At 30.6% G+C, this 22,967-nt stretch overlaps 1 protein-coding gene and 1 pseudogene across 2 annotated transcripts; one reads left to right on the forward strand and one right to left on the reverse strand.

The window, feature by feature from the left end:
- The first annotated feature begins 7,982 nt into the window (after positions 1-7,982).
- On the forward strand, positions 7,983-9,414 carry LOC113785409 (U-box domain-containing protein 21-like; annotated as a pseudogene).
- A 252-nt stretch (positions 9,415-9,666) lies between these two features.
- Positions 9,667-11,251, reverse strand: LOC105851643 (uncharacterized). Of its 2 annotated transcripts, none has more exons than XR_012161935.1 (2): positions 9,991-11,251; positions 9,667-9,884 (listed from the first exon to the last, which is right to left on the reverse strand). XR_012161935.1 is itself a non-coding variant. In XM_012713035.3 (2 exons), exons 1-2 carry the CDS (start codon positions 11,072-11,074, stop codon positions 9,717-9,719), a joined length of 681 nt encoding a protein of 226 aa, XP_012568489.1. In that variant the 5' UTR covers positions 11,075-11,242; the 3' UTR covers positions 9,667-9,716. The 2 variants fall into 2 exon arrangements, 1 of the variants encoding a protein (XP_012568489.1); XM_012713035.3 differs by having other exon boundaries at positions 10,562-11,242.
- Positions 11,252-22,967: the final 11,716 nt, after the last annotated feature.

The raw sequence follows: 22,967 nt of genomic DNA on the forward strand, positions 1-22,967 counted from the left end.
GCCCTCACAAAGGCAGACTTTTGTGGCTGCAAAAGCCCCCAACAAAGGCAGACTTTTGTGGCTGCAAAAGCCCTCACAAATGCCTGTCTTTTGTGGCTGCAAAAGCCCTCACAAATGCCAACCTGTTTCAGGCAATTTGTGGCTGCAAAAGCCCTCACAAAATTTTGTGACCAGCTTCTTTGTGGCTGCCAAAAGCCCTCACAAAATCCACCTTTGTGGCTGATTATACCCCTTTGTGAGGGTAAAACCCTCACAAAATGCTTGTTTTCTTGTTGTGTCTATTAAGCAATAGTCTTGAAGCAAACAATGATACTTTTAAGATGATATCAATTTATTCCAAACAATATCAATAAATGTATTCACACGAATATCAAGATTTAGTGCCAACACTTTCTAAATTCGTTTGCAATACTATCCTCCAAAGAAATGTTATCCAAGATAAAAAAAAAAAAAATACACTCCATAGCTCCTCCTGCTAATAGAACAAACTCCCCCCGCACCTCCACTCATCCATGTTAACACCAACCTCTTGCTTAAACATGTTGGAATTACTTTGGTAAAATCCTCGATGCATTTAAAAATCAGATGTCGAACTCTCATTCACTAACACAGACACATAAGTTGAACGTAGACATTCCATAATCTAACTTCGTCACTTTTATGGAAAATTCATTTGCTCTATTACTGAATCAAGATAAGTCCATTGTACTAAATCATAAATTAATTAACACATCTAAAATTAATTTTGACTGATATAAAATGAAACCAAATATTCACTCGCTGTTTTTTTAAAAAAAATTCACACAATAGTGTCAAAGTTAATTTTTCCAACTCTTTCCACAATGCAAATAAAGTATACTACTCATTCCATTTCACAATTCGTGTAAAAAATTGTCTCAAAATAAATGATTTTTAAAATTTTAAATGCAATATTAGTTGTTTTTTAATTGTATTATCTAATTAATATTACTTGCAATATGTAAAGTCTAACTCGACTTTATTAGACTAGATACCATATTCCGAGTACAAATCAATAACTTCATTATTACGTGCGAGTTTCTTTAACAATTTATGTATATACAAAAAAAAATTACTACTTGCATTACTTCAAAGTCATTCTATTCTAATTTGTATTTATGGTAATAGTGAATAAACCAATTAATAAATTTTTGATTATCTATCTTTATGTCACTTATACATTTTTCTTAACATATATCGTCAAATAATTCATTCATAATGAGTCAAATGAAGTAATATTGATCTCTAGTTCAAGTAATTAGTCATTTTAATTTTTGAATGTCTAAAATATTATCACTATAGTTCATTCATTTGAACTTATAAATATTTTTTCAAATATCTCTTTTATATATAGTAATTTTATAAATTAAGTTAATCAACAAAAAGTACATTAAAAAAGTAAACTATTAATTAAAAACTAAAATAATTAATAAAAAAATTATTTAATATTTTATTTACAATTTGAATATATTGTACCTATCCGTTTATCCTAGTAGTAAATTGTAATGTGAGTTGATAGGAAGCAGGAAGTAGACACCGACCACGTGTTCACGCGCATTAGAAGATGCCAAGATGCAACTCAACAGTGTAATGCAAGTTGAAACTACTACAGAAGAAAACAAAACCCACACAACAAGGTCATAAAACCAAACCAAATCAAACCAGTACAGCACAGCACACCACCGACCATCTGACTCAGTCCTCGTCAGCTCCCCCATCTCACACCATTCAACCCTTCAAGTGTCTCACTAGTACAACTACTACTTATTAATCTCATTTCAATTGACTCATCAATTATGATTACAAATAAAAAATAATTGATTTTTAAATACTAACTGATTTGCTAAATAAAAACTTAGACTTAAAGCTTTGATTCAAACGCCTTTATTCATTTTTACGCCTTGTTTGAAACATTCTCAATAAACTATTCCTTACTTAATTAATTAGTCTTACTTAGCTCCCTTTGACCTCGTGTGTCAAACAAGTACCTCTCCCTCAACCTCCATCTCCATTATTCCTATATATAAACAAATCTCCACAACTTCTTTTCCTTCATCATAGTCACAACAAATCATCCTTACAAACACAAACAACAGCAACATGAACATCAAAAACAAAATCAACAACAAAAACAAACTCAAACTCAGATCTGGATTTTTTGTGTGATATTTTTTACATTTACAATAAAAACATAAAAACATAAAAAAACACTATCATAATTATTACGGATCCAATGATATTTTTTACACAAATTTTAAATACTAAAATATGAAGAGGAAGAAAAGGAAGCATAAAAAAACACTCATAATTCTTCCGGATCCAATGATATTTTTCACACAAATTTAAGAGGAAGAACTTCCTCCACCGGAGCTACTTCCTCCACCGGAGCTTCCTGTGCCGGAGCTTCCTCCGCCAGCTGAACCTCTGTCGCCGGTGTTGCTCTCTTCTTTCGTGCCCAGTAGATGAGCACGGCCATTAACATGGCCACTACCGCCGTAGAAGATCATAGAGACAAACCATTTTAGCATGGTGGAAGATAGGGTCGGCTCCGCCAGCTACACCTCTGTCGTCGGTGTTGCTCCCTTCTTTCGTGCGCAGTAGATGAGCACGGCCATTAACATGGCCACTACCGCCGATGATTGGGACAAGCCATTTTGGCCGTCATGGTTGAGATCAGGGTGTTGAAACGTGACATGGTGGAAGATAGGGTCGGCGGCGGTGGTGTTTAGCGAGGCAGTGGTGGGCGAGGCAGTGGTGTTGGGAAAGGACATTTTCGGAGGACTGTGGAAGAATGAGGATGATGAGAATGAGGATGATGAAAATGAACATGATATATGTATATATATAGGATGAAACCCAGAGGTAGATGAGTTTGGATGTTTCATTAACTGATGAGTGAGAGAAGGGGTTATCAACAACAAAGTGTTTGAGCTTCTCCGATTTAGCCATTGCAAAATTTGGAAGTGGACAGAAAAGGAAAAGAAAGAGATGAATAAGGAGTGGCTATTTCTATTTTCTTTAATTCGTTACCAATTGTGGAATGGGAGTGGTTGCAACTGCACTGCACACTATTAAACGTGCCTAATAAATTCATTCAAGCTGGACCACATGTAGTTCACTTCAAAATATATCTGAAAATTCTTCCTTTCACAATATTAAACAGCAAAATGCACTTTAACATATAAAGGGGTATGTAAAAGGCCACTAGATCATTTTAAATTAAATTATCAACGGCGCATATATAATCTTATAAATGTTCACTTTTTTCATCTTTGACTTTTTCCATTTTTGAGTGAGATTTGGATGACAAAAAAGTTTGGATAAATATATATATTATTCAGAAAATTCCTTTGGATGCATTAGCCATGGGAATATTTAATAATATGAGATGTCTTTAAAATTGCTAAAAGAAAATATACTTAAGAAGGAGAGAATAATACTTAAGAAGGATAGAATAATTAATTAGTCATTTTTAATTTTATATATGATGTTTTAATTTATGAAAGTTGTCGTAGGAGAGTGTGAAAACTATATATGCATACTTCAATTACAAGCATTACTTTTTTCTTTTTATTTATTTTTTCATAATTAAGCATTATTTATTGGAGAAATTAGATTTCTTTCATTTGATATCATTTTAAATAACACTAATACCTCTTCTAATTTTGAAAAAACATCAATGAGGTGTAACCTCTACCTGAAATCAATGGGGAATGATAGAAAAAAAGAATAGTTATAACCCAAAAAATAAAACAGCAACTGATATAAAAATCAATTAAAATAAAAAATAGAAAAAAAAATAAACATGAATTACACGCTTTCTACAATTATTCTTTGTCTATTCTATTAATTTCAACCTTCATTCTTTGTTCTATGCAATTAATTATCTTCTTTTCTCTGATTTTTCAACTTTTTTTTTCTTTTCTTTTCATATTTTGAAATCAGTTACAACTAATTTCATAGGCTTTCTATATTTGGATCTTTCACTTCTCATGAGATTTCTAGGACAGTGATTCAAAATTTCAATCCTCTTTTTTTCTACGTACCTCAGTTTTTGAATTAATTGAATTTCATAATCTTATAATTCCACCATGTGAAAAGCAGATCTTATTAATTCCCACCTACTTTTTTAATTTCATTTTCTGACTTTTCTCACCTTGCAACTTAATTCCCACCTACTTTTTTTAATTTCATTTTCTGACTTTTCTGACTTTAATTCCCACCTTGCAACTTAAATTGTATAAAAAAATTTGTTGCGATAAATATTTTTTTATTGAGATGTCTTTAAAATTGCTAAAAGAAAACATACTTAAGAAGGAGAGAATAATTAATTAGTTATTTATTTAAAATTTAATTTTAAATAACTTAAATTGATAGTTTTAAATATATATATAAGAATTAGTATCTGTTAAAACTTTTGAGACTAAATTTTAGTTTTCTTGATGTAATGAACTAATGATACAATCTTTTTGACATGAAATGCACTAAGTGGCTCCTTAGGTTCTAATTTATAGATTTTTTCTACTTCACCGATTAATGACATAATGCCAAATGGAGAAAATTTCAATTAATATTTTCTTTATTTTTTTCCGGACAACATTAAATACAATGCAGATGTTGATCAGATATCACATTTCTTCAGATATCACCTTCATCTCTTGTCTCGTCTAAAGAACTTGTAAGATAATCTTCCATGTCCATTCAATCAGTTAGTAATTTCTAATCGGAAATTTTGCCTATCTTAAACTATTATTAATGAAATCATACAATAAATCATATTATTATTATTATTATTATTATTATTATTATTATTATTATTATTATTATTATTAATGTTATGATCATAATAATCATCACCCCTTGGAATAACAACTCCTATTTAAAACAAAACTGAATTTTAAACTTAGTTTGAATTAATTAGTAAATTTTTTGATAATATATTCATTAATGATTAAGATAAAAATGGTTGAGAATATATTCATTAATGATTAAAATATATTGCTGGACAGCAACTGTGACAAAAGGAAGTTGTTGGACAGCAACTATTGCAGTGCAGAAAAATCTGCAATAACACATTCGGAGAAAAGCGCAATGGTAACAGTTCGAGATGGAGCCCAAGGGAGAAATGAGTGGTACTTGGACTCAGGTTGTTCGACACATATGACGGGAATAAAGGTTTGGTTCGTGAAGATCAATCAAGCCACGCGAAGTAGAGTGAAATTCGTGGATGATACGACATTAGCGGTGATGTTTTGATCATGAGAAAGGATTGTGATCATTCCTTGATCAAAGATGTGTTGTACATTCCAGGAATCAAGTGTAATCTCTTGAGTATTGGCCAATTGCTTGAGAGAAATTACATGATTCGGATGGAAAACAAGGTTTTGCGCGTTTTGGACCAAAACGGGGTTTTGATCCTTAAGGCTCATATGGCTGCCAATAGGAATTTCAAGATTGAATTGGAAATCATGGAGCGTAGGTGCTTAGCTACAGCGGCAAGTCGTGACGAATGGTTGTGGCACTACCATCTTGGACATTTGAATTTTCGAGATCTCAACGCGTTGCAAAAGTATGAGATGGTGATCGGACTGCCTAGTATCAATATTCCAGCTGAGATATGTGAAAAGTGTATACAAGGGAAGCAACACAAGAATAGTTTCAGCAAAGATGCAGGTCATAGGACTAAACATCAGCTTGAGGTGGTGTATTCTGATGTGTGCGGACCAAAGCAATTCAGTTCGTATGGAGGTAATCGATATTTTGTCACATTTATCGATGATTTTAGTAGGAAGTTGTGGATTTATCTCATAAAGAGGAAGGATGAGGTGTTTGAGGTGTTCAAACGATTTAAATCTATGGTTGAGCGGCAAAGCGATCACAAACTCAAAATTCTCAAAACTGATGGCGGAGGCGAATTTACTTCGAGAGAATTTGGGAAGTATTGTGATGATGAGGGTATAGTGCGTGAGGTTGTACCACCCTATACGCCTCAGCAAAATGGCATGGCCGAGAGAAAAAATCGGACAATTATGAACATGGTGCGTAGCATGTTGAAAGAGAAGAATTTGCCGAAAAAGCTTTGGGGGAAGCTGTTGCTACAGCCGCCTATGTGTTGAATAGGTGTCCTACAAAGAAGCTGGAAAAGGTGACTCCAGAAGAGGTATGGTCTGGATTCAAACCGAATTTGAGTCATTTGCGCGTTTACGGTTCGGTAGCATTTCGACATATTCCGGGACAGCTTCGAAAGAAGCTTGATGACAAGAGTGAAATGATGTTGCTTGTCGGATATCATCCTACCGGAGGCTACAAGTTGTTTGATTTGAGTAGCAAGAAGATCGTAATTAGTCGAGATGTGATCATGGATGAGATACGACAGTTTGACAACAGAAAAACTGTCATATCAGCTCAGGAAATCGATTTGCCAATCGATTTATGCCACAAAAATCGACATCCTGGAGCTACTGGTGAAGTGCCAATCGATTCACCAGTCGATTTTCTGCAAAAAAATCAGAATTTTGCTTCTGGAGAGATGGAAATCGATTTACCAATCGATTGTCAACAGGAAAATCAACATTCTGGAGCCTCTGGAGAGCTGGAAATCGATTTGTCAATCGATTTTCTGCAAGAAAATCAGAATTTTCAGCCTGATGAAGGTGCTGTACAGCAACCTTTCAGAACCGAAACAGGTGAATCAAGTAGACAACCAACAAGGCAAAGAGGATTGCCTCAAAGACTCCGTGATTGTGAATTTTTCCAAGATAGCGAGATCAACAATGAGGGTGATCTTATTCATTTCGCTCTAATGGCTGAATCCGAACCAGTGAATACGGATGAGGCATTAAACGATCCAAAGTGGATGTGTGCTATGAAGGAAGAGCTGGAATCAATTGAAAGGAACAATACATGGATGTTGGTTGACTTACCGAAAGACTATTGGTGTGAAATGGGTCTACAAAGTGAAAGCGAATCCGAAAGGTGAAATAATCAAGCACAAAGCTCGATTAGTTGCAAAGGGATTTCTGCAAAAAGAAGGGATAGATTTTGATGAGGTATTCGCACCGGTAGCAAGACATGAAACCATCCGATTAGTTGTTGCGATAGCTAATAACAACAGCTGACCGTTATATCAAATGGACGTCAAATCGGCATTTTTGAATGGTCCACTTGATGAGGAGGTCTATGTTGGACAACCACCTGGTTTTGTGATTAAAAATCAAGAGGTAAGGGTCTACAAGTTAAGGAAGACACTCTATGGCTTGTAACAAGCCCCAAGAGCTTGGAACAAACACATAGATGGTTTTCTTATAGACATTGGTTTCAAGAAGTGCGTATCCGAACATGGTGTTTATGTGAAGTCGGATGCAAGCGAAGGAGTAATCATACTTTGTCTTTATGTGGATGATTTATTGATTACGGGCAGCTGTGAAAGTTACATTTCAAAGTTCAAAGAAGAGCTTATGAGGGAGTTTGAAATGACTGATCTTGGCACAATGAAATACTTCTTAGGCATAGAATTCCAAAAGACAAAGTTGGGGCTGCTCATGCATCAAAAGAGGTATGCAATGGAGATCTTGAAGAGGTGTGATATGGAGCATTGCAATGCTGCCACAACACCAGCCGAGGCACGTTTACAACTGTCCAAGAGTGAAGATGAGCAAGATGTGGATCCTACTCAATACCGGAGATTGATAGGATCATTGCGTTACTTGTGCAATACGCGGCCAGATTTAGCGTTTAGTGTCGGTATTGCAAGTAGGTTCATGGATAGGCCAAAGGTATCACACTTGGCAGTAGTTAAGAGGATACTTAGATATGTGAAAGGTACTCTTGGCTGTGGAATTTTATTTCCGGCAAATGACATGGGTAAAAGTTGCGAATTACTCGGATACACCGACTCCAATTGATGCAGAGATAAGGACGATCAGAAATCAACGGCTGGTTATGTTTTTATGTTCGGAGGGGCACCAATCTCTTGATGTTCTAAAAAGTAGTCGGTGGTTGCTCTCTCTTCCTGCGAGGCAGAGTATATCGCAGCTTCGTTGTGTGCATGCCAAGCTGTGTGGCTAGTGAACCTGCTGCGTGAGCTGGACAACAACACGAGAGGAGCCGTTTTGCTGTTGATGGACAATGTTTCAGCCGTCAACCTTGCTAAGAATCCCATAGCACATGGGAGGAGCAAGCATATTGAGATGAGGTTTCACTATTTGAGGGAACTAGTAAGTTCCGGACAGTTACGTTTGGGGTATTGCAAAAGCGAAGAACAAGTTGCAGATTTGTTGACGAAAGGCGTTACGAATGAGGTTTTCAACAAACTTGTGATGAAGCTAGGCATGAAGAATGTGGAGCATTTAAATTAAGGTGGTGTATTGGAAGTTAAATATAATTCAAATGTTGTTTTGAGCCAAATTAATTTGGTTCCACATTGTACCCCATATAAATACTTTTGTGTGTATAGTTTTAGAAACTAATGCGATTTTGAAATACTAATGAAAAACAGAAAATTACTTTCTTCCATAATCTCTCTCCTTTCTCCATCATATTCTAAAACACCACAATTTTCAATTATCGATTTTTCACCATTGATTCACCCTCCACTCTTGATTGTGTTCCAACAGATGCATCCTGTTTCTGAACAGAGTAGATTAATTTTGGGATCTTTGAATTCTTTGAGTTGCATGGTTTGGTTCTTGAATGATAAAAATCAAGTTTCAACTAGACAAAATGCTTCTTTGTTGATTAAAGAAATGCATGTTGAGTCATTGATGAAAATTGAAGGGATTGTTGAAACTTTAGTGAACATGGTTAAGGTTCCTATCGGGAGTGTTTCTACAAAAGCATGTTTGTCAACAATTTTTCACTTGGTTTTCTCATCCAAGAGTAAAAAAGTGGTTTTTGAGAGGTTTGTTGAATTGGGTTTAGTTTCAATTTTATTGGAGATTATTGTTGATGCTGAAAAAGGGGTATGTGAGAAATCTTTAGGGGTGTTGGATTGTCTTTGTGATAGTAAAAATGGGGTGGGAATAGCAAAGTCAAATGCTTTGACTTTGCTTTTAGTGATTAAGAAGCTTTTAAGAGTGTCTGAATTGAGTTCAAGTTTTGTTGTTTCTATTGTTTACAAGATTTGTTGTGATAATAAGGGGGAGGAAGAAGGTGTTTTGATTGAGGCAATTTAAGTTGGGATGTTTCAAAAATTGCTTGTTTTACTGCAAGTTGGTTGTGGTGAGAATACAAAGGAGAAAGCTACTGAGTTGTTGAAATTGTTGAATGGTTATAGGAGCAAAGCTGAGTGTGTTGATTCATCATCATTGGATTTCATGCACCTTAAGAAGCCATTTTGATTCATCCATGTGGATGACATTTAATTATTTCCCTTTTCTGTTTTGTGTATAGTTTTGTTGTAAACAGAATATACTCTTGTACAAAGATACATAGTCATACATACAAGAACACAAATTGTATCTCTAACATTCAATTGATGTTTTGAAATTCATCTTTTTGTTTTTGGAAATTTAGATTTGAGACATACAGATTGAGATGCTTAAAGTTTAATTTTCCCTTTTTTATGCTTATTATTCACAAGTTCAAATTAAATTTCAGTATACAATATACTTACTTAATGATTTTTAATTTTATGAGAAGTCTACCAAATTTAATCATAGATAAATATTTAATTAGTGAGTTTTTGGACAATATGAGCTTCAAAAAAATCCACTATGAAATATCAATTCACTAGTTAAGGTGATTGGAACTCCAGCTCCATAAGCACTCCATTCATCATTACAATTCCAAAGATCACCTAAGGTGAAATATTCAACTGTTTCTCTCTCCCATGGATGCCATAAACGGTTCAAATTTGTAATCTCTGACTGCAACAAAAAAAAATACATTATTAAAAACATTAAAATTTAGGACAACAACATATTTAATTAATTCATAAAATAAAAAAATGAAATAATAAAATAAATTAAAAACCTTTGGTAGAAACTGAGATTGAACAAAAGGTGTTGTACACCGAAGGAAGCAATCAAGGTTAGAATGCATTGACCCTTTATTAAAAATCATGACTTTTAGAGAGAGAAAGGAAAGATATAGAGAGAGAGAGAGAAAGGGAGGGAAGAGGGTTTTTTTAGCTTCTCTCCCAACCCTGAAAACAAAGATAACCCAGATGGACAAAAACAGAGAGAAAACAGAGAGAGAGAGAGAAAGAGAGAGAGAGAGAGACTAATTTGGGATTGCAATTTTGTGTTTGAAAGAAAGAGAATTGATATGTAAAAGTAAAAAACACTTTCTATTCTCCACAAGGCCAAATCAAACCACATAACAAAAAGAAAATCTTAGTCTAACTGTTGACTTTCCACAAAACCCGTTGCATTATGGAATACATATATATGCCACTATAACAATCTTCTTGCAATCAAAGCATCGTGGAATACATATATATGCCACTATAACAATTGATAAGGAGGATATCAAAATAAAAAAATGCATACCAGAGAGATACATAATTGATTTTAATTGATTCTAAAGTCAGCCTAGATTTCACCTTTTGTGACAGTGGGATTATCTGCCCTCCATAAAAGGTGCCGTCAAACCAACCCCATCCACGGACGAAGAAGAGGAAGCCGGAGCCGACTCCGGAGCTTCTTCCTCCACCGGAGCTTCCTGAGTCGGAGCTTCCTCCGCCCAGCTGCACCTCTTCCGTCGGCTTTTCCGCCGGTTCTGCTCTCCTCTTAAGTGCCCAGTAGATGAGCACGGCCATTAACATGGCCACTACCGCCGTAGCGGTTAAGATGACAGGGACAAGCCATTTTGGCTTGTGATGGTTCAGATCAGGGTGTTGAAACGTGACGTGGTGGAAGATAGGGTCGGCGGCGGTGGTGTTGGGCGAGGCAGTGGTGAGAGAGGCGGTGGTGGGCGAGGCGGTGGTGGACAATGACATTTTCGAAGGATGATGAGAATTTTCGGAGGATAATGAGAATGAAGATGATGAGAATGAGCATGATATATGTATATATATAGGATGAAACCCAGATGGAGATGAGTTTGAATGTTTCATTAAGTGATGAATGAGAGAAGGGGTTATCAACAACAAAGTGTTTGAGCTTCTCCGATTTAGCCATTGCAAAATTTGAAAGTGCACACAAAAGGAAAAGAAAGAGATGAATACTGTGAAGGAGGAGTGGCTATTTCTATTTTCTTTAATTGGTTTCCAATAGTTGCTGACTGCACACTATCCTACAAATTCAAACCTTAAACGTGCCTAATAAATTCATTCAAGCTGGACCACATGTAGTTCACTTCAAAATCTATGTCAAATATTAATTAATAGGTACTTTTCACTTTTTTCCTCTTACTTTATTCCCTAATACAAACAAATTGATGTCAAAGAATGTTGATTGACAAAAGAAGAAGGTCAAAGTGTAAGAGACTAGTGGTTGGGGATTTATGAAGTTATTATTATTATTATATTTAGAATCATTAGCTTAGCTGTGGGACATAAGGTTCACACATAAATATGATACAAAAGTTGTACGTGTCATTTGTGTATTAATTAATTTAACATTAAAAAGCTGAAATTTTGACAGCAAATAATTTTGCAATGGTATTTTATCACGTGCCACAGAGCTGATTATAAAATTTAGAATTAAACCAACATGAAGTATGAGTGGTCTTGAATTAGAGTGATATCAACATTGAACAACATAAATTAAAAAAATATATATGGCGAATTTTAATTCTAATAAATATACAAAAATGAAGAGATTTATGACAATTTTATATAATTTAATTTAATGCATATATAAGAATAAGGTCCAATCAGATGTTCATTTATTGAAATATAATCTTTTTTTTTGGGATAGATTCTGATCTTAATAGTGGTGAGTTCATTAAAAGTTGATGAATTCAACTAAAAACAAATTAATTTTACAAAGTATTTATCTTTTATATTTTCTCTCATGTCAATTTGTATCTTAATTGAATTCTTTGTATCTCTAGAATCCTTTTACATCTGTATAGTTCTACAAAATAATAATATAAACCTAAAATAAATTTAAAGTATTTTTGTTTTTTGTTTTGTTGATAAATAATATGTACTATAAATCTTTATAAATGTTGAATTCTGTAGAAGTTGAATTTTGTAGTAGATTTCTTTTAATAGGATTGCTCATTGTTTGGTAAATTAATTAGGTCTGGGTTGATATAATGTTTTTTGAGTTTTTTTTATTTATTTATAATTTTAAAAAAGGCAACTTTACATTGATTGCATGCTTTGACTTTTTAATTGTTGACAACAGCTATACTTAACATTGGATGATCATCACATGGGGAGGCTAGACTTGCAAGACTTTTCGGGATAAAGTCCAACAAATCCCATAATTCCTTTATTGTTGTTGCTAGGAGGAGTCATACATCGGCTGGCATCTATTTGTTCTTATATAATTTATCATGTACCGAAAGTGGGGCAGGTCGCAAGACAAAATATCATAAATCCAAGTTCCTACGTTTTTCCTTTTCAGTTTAAAACCTTTTCTTTAATAAACCATTTAAGACAAGCGGTTCTAAGTGCTAGCTAAGCTTATAAGCACCCTTTAATATTGAAGATGGGGTCTTATTAAAATAAGGAGTTAATTTAAATACCAATTTTTATTAATACATATGCGTTTTACCCTAACTAGTTGCTAGTCAAAGGGTTATCCACAATGAGCAAGAAACAACTAGGAAAAGCATTCGTGAATTTGGAAAGCTAGCATATATTGTGAAGTTATAAAATAAAAAAAAAAAGTGAAAGAGGATTTTGCATTACTTAAAGAGTTAATTGAGAGGGAGTTTTCAAAATATAAAATTGGAAGAATTAAACAATTGTTAATTATATAAAAGCTTTTATTTGAAATATGTTTTTTTTGACTTGGATCAAATTCGAAATATGAAGTTCGATTATATGTGGTTTTAATGGTTGGGTTTGATTTTGTGGTCACAAAAGTTCGATTTTCAAAATTGTTGTTTTTAAATTTTTTATTATATTATTTATTTATTCAAAAATTATAGTAATAATAGAAATGGAGATCATTAAAACTATTGCATATAATATAAATATTATTTCACAAGTTTAGATAATTTCTTGAGGATGGTTGTAGCGAGGAAAGGAAATAATGAGATTGAAATTATTATGATTGGTGTATAAATCCACTGAAATATTTGTAATCATTTGTAGTATGGTTTGAATTTGTTTTGAGGTAAAAAATTGAAACTTTAAGTGTTTGTTTCTAAAAGGAGAAGTACCATTACCAATTGTACATTGACCAATGATCTGACCTTTTTGTTTTCCTCCAAAAGTCATTGTGCCTCCTTTGCTCAGTGTTAGTTCTTGGAACATAGACTTTTATCCCGTCATATGTCGCGAGCATCCATTGTCCTGATACCTTAATTGGTGTGTTTAACTTGATTGTTGAGGACAACTGCAACATAGACAATTTGGTTAGGTACCCAAATTTGGTTGGATTCTGGTTTGTTAGTCTTAAAATATTTCTTGTCTTTCCTTGTATTTAACATGAGACAAGATGATTTTGAGTGACATTTTTAGAGAAAACAATACGCAAGATATCAGAGGGAATAAGTTTAAGTTCAGTTACAGTTTCTTCAAATCATATATCTCTTTTACCACTTCTACTAAATCCATAAATCATAGAAGCATATTTGCTTCTTTCAATACCATTAGCAAGAAAATCTTGAAATACATCTTCATGTTTGTTAGAGTTACATGTGATATTTTCAATTGACGTTGAACTATGATTACTTTTCAGAGTTAGATTTTCAGACTTAAGTTCAACAATATCAATTTTTAGAGTTGTATTTTTAGAGTTCAACAATAACTTATAAATAAATATTTATCCAATAAACATGAATGCTAGAAGCAATTTTGTGAATAGCTTATTTGACAAAAATTCTCCATAAACGGACATAGTTGGGTTTGAGATGCATGAACCATCTCTTCACAAGTCTTCAATTGGCTCTTTAAAGTTCTTGTTTTCATATGTTAAGTTGGAAATTTCAGTATTCATCTCCTCATATTCAATATTTGAGAATCAACCAAATTATGTACAAGAGACAAAATACTTTTATTTCTCTCTTCACCCAAATCATACTTTATTCCCTTCTTAACTACACCCCAAAAACCTCCAAGAAGAAGTTGTTATCATGGCTAGACACTAGACACGTCATCTATGATACAAAAATGCCTCCTCTCTTGGTATATTCAATTCATTAATATTATTTTAATAACTTAGCATTTACAAGCATAAAGAAAAAAAGTTGGTTCAAGTATTTAAAATAAAAGTGAAGAGCTTCATTTAAAAACTTAAGCTAATATTAGATAGCTTTAGATGTTACTTGTGAGTTGTGATATACTTTTATTTAAAAAATAAATAACTTTATTTTTTCCTTAAATGTTTCACAATAAAAAATTAGTTAGGTCCTTGTTGATGGATTATTACAAAACTATTTTCCTAAACCATATCCGCTTAGTGCTTATAAAGAAAAATCAAGTTTGCTTAGCGAATTAAATAAGAAAATGATTTTGTTTTTTGAGTAAAGAAATTAAAAAGAAAGCCATTGAGGAAAATATTGTGCTGGAATCCCGGGTGAGGCTGGTCCACAATACAATGATTGTGCTAATTTTTTTAGGTCTTTGATTTTCATAAATTGTTGAGAATTGAGAACCAAAGTAAGTCTCACCTCACACATATATTTATATATGCATTATTATATACTTTCTATTGCTACCACGCCGCCGAATAAAAAATTGCGAGACTTAAGTTGTTTTTATAAAATTGTGAAAATATTATTTATTATTAAAATCGATCATGTGTATTTCTTTAACTATGTCAAATTTAAAATTTTAAAAAAATAAAAAATACCAAAAGAAATTAGTATAGTGAATAATTAATGAAATATACGTAATTGATTTTAATAATTGTGGATAATATCTAACATTTTTTAAAAATAAACTAGAATTAAACATAAAAAATACTTTATGTGAGTGTGCATATTTTGGATTATCTTATTTTTAGTATAGTGAATATGTTGTTTTTTACCAGCATAAAAATAAGCAACATTGTACGAAAATAAAATAACAAGCAACATATAAAAAATGTGTAGGAAGTGATCTCACTCACTCATGTTTTGGTAGAGTTAAATTAAGTTATAGTTACAAATTTATTAAATATACTTTCAGGTAAAAAAATTTAACTTAAACTAATTTTTTATTAGAAAATAACTTAAACTAATTTTTTATTAGAAAATTTACAGGTGTGAGTCAATAAATTATATGGAGATAAAAAAACTCTTCCACATAATAAATATTTGAATTTTGATTAATAAATATCTATATTTAATATCTAATACGTTTTAAACAAAAACCATTTCTATTGAAAAGAGTTTATGATAAATTGAAAAAATTTACCTTCATTCATTTTTAGTTGGTTCCAATTAGTAAGTTGTAATTAAAAATTTATCAAATACAACTTAAGACATAAATTATTAAATTAAATATAAATTCTTATCACTAAACTAACATGTAAATATATGGTGAAATTGTCGGTAGTGACTTTATTTAAAAAGTAAAGTATGTTTATGGGCATAAAAACCAACCGGCCACAAGACATACATGAAAATATTATTGTGTCATGAAATATTCTCTGTTTTCTTTTCTTGCTTGTTTTTTTATACCTATTAATTAATTGTAGTGTTTAGAAGATTGGTCGACCCGAGCTACACCCTTTGACTCTAGGTCCTATCCTATCCTATGTCAATCACGATGGCTGTAATTTACAAGATAAAAATGTGCACATATTTGATATTTCTTCTTCAATTATTGCATGGACAATTTTTCTTTGTTTAATCAACAACACTGTTCATGATTCCAATCTTTCTTAATAGATGTTGACTAAACTAAAAAAATAAGATTTTTCTCAATAGGATCGACTAGGAAGGTCATTCAATCATCTTTCCATTTTTATTTAATAATTAATTAGTTAGTAGATGTTAGTGAATGAAGTTGATAGAAACTCACAATCTCTTATCTCTCCAATTTTTATGTTCTTCCATATAAATCGCTAAATCCTATCATTTCTCGTATCCTCAAATATTCAAAGTGAATAACAAGTTATGAAAAATCATTGTAAGATAACAAGTGTAGTAAATATCGGACATGATGGAGAAATAAAAAAAAAAACAAATTCTAGTAAGAATAAACTTAGAGGTGAAACTATTGGTTCTTTCTTATAAATCAATTTTGATCTAAAAAAAAGTGCAGAGAGTCACTTCAAGTTTATATATATATATATATATATATATATATATATATATATATCGTGTTTTTAGACTGCAAAATTATTTATTAAACTGTTGCAATTGAGTTTAATTAATTTTTTAATTGATGATTAAGTAAATTAATTTAATATATTGAGTTATTGATAAGAAAAAAAAACAAAAGCACTGAACGTTTGATAATAGATATAAAGTTATAAAATAAAATGATCAAAATTTATAAATGAAAAAAAAAATAAAACAATAAAATTTAACTGCTTCTACTAAAATGAGACTTATTTTTCATAACCAAGTATTATTAACTGATATATTAGTACTTAGTATTAGATAAAAAAGATTGAGGTTCAAGACTGCCTTGGTTGTGCCCCTGAGACAGAGTCTTATCAAACAAGTCAACAATTAAACATCCATGGCTTAAAGTTGGAATAGGTAACATTTTGTCGGGTGTCACCTAGTGGGGGAGCTTCCATCAATATTCTGGTGTGTGAATTTAAAATGATAAATTAAATATGAATATTTTAAAATTTTAGAATGTAAATTTGTCATATAAATACGCAAATTTTTATGAAAATATGACTGAAAAAAATGATGAATTGAATTAAAAAATTGTATATATTTAGAAGAGACAAATAACATATTGATTTGGTTTGTATGTTTAGAGAGGAAAAAATTTAAATAAAACTGATAGTTAGTTTAGTTGAGTTTTTTTTATAATTTTTCTCACAAAATCAAACTCAAGCTGATGAATAGCAAGTTGATTTAATTATGTTCAATTGGTTAATATTAATAAAAATTAAAATACTTTTTTAAAAATAATTTTTTTTAAAATTAAATTTTTTATACTATTAAAATAATTACGTGAACATTTTTTAAATTATAATGAGAAAAATGATATATAGATGATTAAAAAAATTCTTAAATACAACACATATTTTAGATAATACTATTGATATAATTTAATGATTTTATTCAAATATCAGTGCTCAATTTTTTTTTTTATTCTACATCGACGATTAATTTTAAATGAAGTGAAATCATACTCAAATCAACATAAATTGAGTTTATTTGGTTCAATTTAGATTGAAGTCGAACATAAAAAAAAATTAATTTAATTGATTCGATTGTTTTTTGTTTTTAATTTATTAAATTATTGGTTTGATTTTTTTGGACGAAATTCAAAACACTTAAATTAAATTAAAAGTTAAGTGGAAACATGTATTTTTTTAATTAGTATCTTTTGGATTTTTATAATATACATATAGAAATGCAATATTATATCAGTTTTTAAAATTGATTAGTTATAAAAATCCACCTGGGAGTGGTGTATAGTTTTGATCGTTGAATAGTGTCAGGTTTAATGCTCTTCAATGATCAATATATGAATTAGAGTGATTTTTAATTTTAATGGTAGAGTCAAGCTTATAAATAATCTTTTGGAATTTGCTTTTATCCCTTCATTTAGAATATACATCATCTATGTATTATATATTATATAAAGAGAGAATACTATTTTGGAAGAATTAAAATGTACACTCACAACACAATAAAAATTGACGGAAGATAAATCACGTTCCTTATTTTATGCATTTGATTTATTGATCTCTTACACTATAGTGAAAAATTATTGCCTATCTTTTAGGCAACATTTCATCAACATTTTAGATCACACTCATCCACAATGGTGGATTTAGAAACTTTACATAATGGAAAATCAAATAATATGTCTATAAAAGAAAAATATTTTAAATATTTAAAAAAGAAAATTTTATCACACTAAAACACTCCTAATTTTTTAAAAATATAACATATTCGGTATAATTGTAAGTGTTTAGCGTTAAAAACTTGATAAAATTAGAAGAATATATAATAAAATTTTTACCAATTTATATACGAATAATTACTACCAATTGAAAAGAATATATGAAAAAAAATTGCTACTAGTCTCTTATAATTTTTCTTTTTAGTGTAATAAGAATTATCTTTTTTATATGGATAAAATAAAAAATTATTAGACATTTGTATGTAATATATGCATAGATCTGCCCCTCCTTATCCAATGTTGCTTGTGATCAAGATTTAAAAACAACACATTTAAATTGTGACTTAAAGGTACACAAACCGTTGCCTTTAATTTTATCATATTCCTACACAAGAAGCAATTTCAGTAATATATTATTATCCATATCGATTAATGGACACTCACGCAATACTTCATTGATCACATACAAAAATATAATTAATTTAATTGAGTAAATAATTAATTTAAATTACGAAAAAAAATATAATTAATTAAATTATTTAATTAAATGTGATATAAATTAAAGACGAGGATAAACACATTAGTGTGTGCCATATTTATAAACTATGAGCTGTAGATTTTTGTATTGGAAATTGTAATAATTAAGGACCAAATTTCAATTTAATTTTGAAATTACTTGGATTAATTGTCAAGCAACCCATAACTTTTCTTTTTCTTTGGGTGAGAGAATATTATTATATAATTATTTGCGCAATGATATTACAACCTTCAAATTTGTTTTGAAATGAGATTGACATTAAATTTGATATTTGCTTATATTAAAAAAATTTATATATCAAATTTCCTCGGTCTTAAAATAATTATTATATTTAATAATTTTAAATTTATTAAGAAAATTTAATAAAAAAATAAAAGAATAATTATATCAATATGATTTAATTACTTACAATCTACTAGCATATAAAAGTTAATTTTATAATAGTTGTTTGGGTCAGAGGCTCTATGTCTTAACTTTTTTTTTTTTAACTCACTATCTAGCATTTGTGATTAAGTACAATTAGAATAAAAAAGACTCGGGTTCATCAACAAATAGCCATAAAAAAAAAATGGTTTATATGGTTTAGCCCATGTAAAAAAAAATAAAAGAAAAAAAAGAGATTTAAAATCCCTAATGCAAATAAACAAAACAACAACAGAAATCGCACGCACGCACGGTAACCAGAGAAATAAAAGGAATTCAGATAAAATAACTTATAATTTTTATATTTTTATACAACATTAACAATATATTTTAATTTATATAAAATTTTCAAAGTGACATATTTGAGAAAGGAGGAGTGACTATAATTTTATCATATTCCTACACAAGAAGCAATTTCAGTAATATATTATTATTCATATTGATTAATGGACAATCACGCAATACTTCATTGATCACATACAAAAATATAATTAATTTAATTGAGTAAATAATTAATTTAAATTACGAAAAAAATATAATTAATTAAATTATTTAATTAAATGTGATATAAATTAATCATATATTTAACTGCATTAACAGCATATTTACACACAATTAGCTAGGTGGTGCATGTGAATATGAAACATTTTTGTATTATATATTATCCACAGTATATGTAGGAAAGAAGCAATGCAAAGTTTGTTAGATTTAGTTGAGAAGTCAAGTTATATAATATAGTTTCAATTATTAAAAAATAATGCGGTCGTTTACTCGTCGAAACTTTTTCAACTAGACCTATATATATCGATGGATCACTTACGTAAGAAGCTAAATTTGGTTGGTGGTGGATGGCTTGGTTGCATTGCATGCTTGGTTAATTTGGTTCATAGCTGGACACAGCTGGTGTTGATTACACCATCCTCGCTCCCTTAAATGTGGCACTCCAAACTTGTATCAAAATCTTACTCTCTAGTACTTCCAAATTTGTTTATTGAAAATAGCTTATTATATGTAATATTACTTTAGATATAAAAATAGAGAGAAAACCATATATTAAATTAATGAACTTATACTTATATATAAATAGATATTGTGTTTTGATAATTTTTTTCTTCTTTTAATTTTACTCTTAATTTGAAATTATTTTATTTACAATTTTACATAATTCTTTATTTATAATAATAAGATGCCCACATGTAATTTAGGCTATAAAACAACAGTAATAGTTTTTTCAGCCTTTTTCAATATTTTTTGGAATATATTTGCTATTTAGACTATATTTAATTTACCTTTTTTTGTTATATAAAATATACTCTAATTTTTATGTAATTATTCAATAGCAAAAGTTTTCAATAAAAATTCAATAACAAATTTACAATAAATAAATAATTTAATCATTTTCCAATCTTTGATATTTGAAAAATAAATTTATGGTAACTTCCAATAAGGAAATTCAGTCATATTGCTCTATCTACCATAATTTTTATGGGGTTATGAATTTCCCTATATTTTTTCTTGTAGTAAGTATTTTTATAAACTTTTGAATTAGGTAGTATTGGATGTTCTTAAATCTCTTCGGCAAAAGTTATAATATTATTCCTTCTTTAGAGTTTGAACTCAAGACCTTCTATTAAATTAATTAAATTAGTAGATTCCATTAATTAATCCTATATATTTTTGTTAAAGCAAATGACCATAGCTGTTCTTATAAAAAGACATTGCTTGAAAGTTTAAAATTAAAAAGATACAATTTCTAATATTATCCATAGAATTAATGGTCCCCTTTAAGTACTTTCACTAATCAAACTTAATAAAGATCTATGTAGGCAGAGAGAAGAGAATAGGCATAGGAATAATAGCACCCAATAATGGAACATAATCCCTTATGCTTTCTTTGTCAATCAACTCAACCACACCTTCCATATTCAAAATTCAAAAATGGGTGGCTTGATAAAGCAATAGTAATTCAACACACACACACACACACGCACACACACACACGCGCACACACCCACACACACACACACGCGCGCACACACACCCACAGACACACACACACACACACGCACGCGCACACACCCACACACACACACACGCGCACACACACCCACAGACACACACACACACACACGCCCACACACACCCGCCCGCATGCACGCACACACACACACGCACACGCACGCACACACACGCACACACACACACGCACGCGCACACGCACGCACGCGCACACACGCACCCACGCATGCACACACTCACACACACACACACACACACGCACACGCACACATACGCACACACACACGCACACACACACACACATTGATTGCATGCTTTGACTCAAATGTTATTTAATAAAAATTATGAAAATAATTTATAACTCAAATGTTATTTTCAATTTATTTTTATAAACTCTTTAAAATAGTTTATAGTTTATAACATCACTCTAACTTTATTTTATATTTTATTGTAAAAATAACTTATAAATAAATATTTATCCAATAAACATGAATGCTGGAAGCAATTTTGTGAATAGTTTATTTGACAAAAATTCTCCATAAACGGACACAGTTGGGTTTGAGATGCATGAACCATCTCTTTACAAGTCTTCAATTGGCTCTTTAAAGTTCTTGTTTTCATATGTTAAGTTGGAAATTTCAGCATTCATCTCCTCATATTCAATATTTGAGAATCAACCAAATTATGTACAAGAGACAAAATACTTTTATTTCTCTCTTCACCCAAACCATACTTTATTCCCTTCTTAACTACACCCCAAAAACCTCCAAGAAGAAGTTGTTATCATGGCTAGACACTAGACACGTCATCGATGATACAAAAATGCCCCCTCTCTTGGTATATTAAATTCATTAATATTATTTTAATAACTTAGCATTTACAAGCATAAAGAAAAAAAGTTGGTTCAAGTATTTAAAATAAAATTGAAGAGCTTCATTTAAAAGCTTAAGCTAATATTAGATAGCTTTAGATGTGACTTGTGAGTTGTGATATACTTTTATTTAAAAAATAAATAACTTTATTTTTTCCTTAAATGTTTCACAATAAAAAATTAGTTAGGTCCTTGTTGATGGATTATTACAAAACTATTTTCCTAAACCATATCGGCTTAACTTAGTGCTTATAAAGAAAAACCAAGTTTGCTTAGCGAATTAAATAAGAAAATGATTTTGTTTTTTGAGAAAAGAAATTAAAAAGAAAGCCATTGAGGAAAACACTGTGCTGGAATCCCGGGTGAGGCTGGTTCACAATACAATGATTGTGCTAATTTTTTTAGGTCTTTGATTTTCATAAATTGTTGAGAATTGAGAACCAAAGTAAGTCTCACCTCACACATATATTTATATATGCATTATTATATACTTTCTATTGCTACCACGCCGCCGAATAAAAAACTGCGAGACTTAAGTTGTTTTTATAAAATTGTGAAAATATTATTTATTATTAAAATCGATCATGTGTATTTCTTTAACTATGTCAAATTTAAAATTTTAAAAAAATAAAAAATACCAAAAGAAATTAGTATAGTGAATAATTAATGAAATATACGTAATTGATTTTAATAATTGTGGATAATATCTAACATTTTTTAAAAATAAACTAGAATTAAACATAAAAAATACTTTATGTGAGTGTGCACATTTTGGATCATCTTATTTTTAGTATAGTGAATATGTTGTTTTTTACCAGCATAAAAATAAGTAACATTGTACGAAAATAAAATAACAAGCAACATATAAAAAATGTGTAGGAAAGATCATGAACTCTTAGATTATATAAGAAAAACTTGGAGGGACGTGTGAAGTTATTCATTTTTTACTGTCAAACTACACTTCACTTTCGGGTTGGTGTATATATAGTAATAATGTATTGTCAATTACTTTG

Source organism: Cicer arietinum, chromosome 2 (assembly GCF_000331145.2).
Source record: "Cicer arietinum cultivar CDC Frontier isolate Library 1 chromosome 2, Cicar.CDCFrontier_v2.0, whole genome shotgun sequence".
NCBI classification, from domain to species: domain Eukaryota; kingdom Viridiplantae; phylum Streptophyta; class Magnoliopsida; order Fabales; family Fabaceae; genus Cicer; species Cicer arietinum.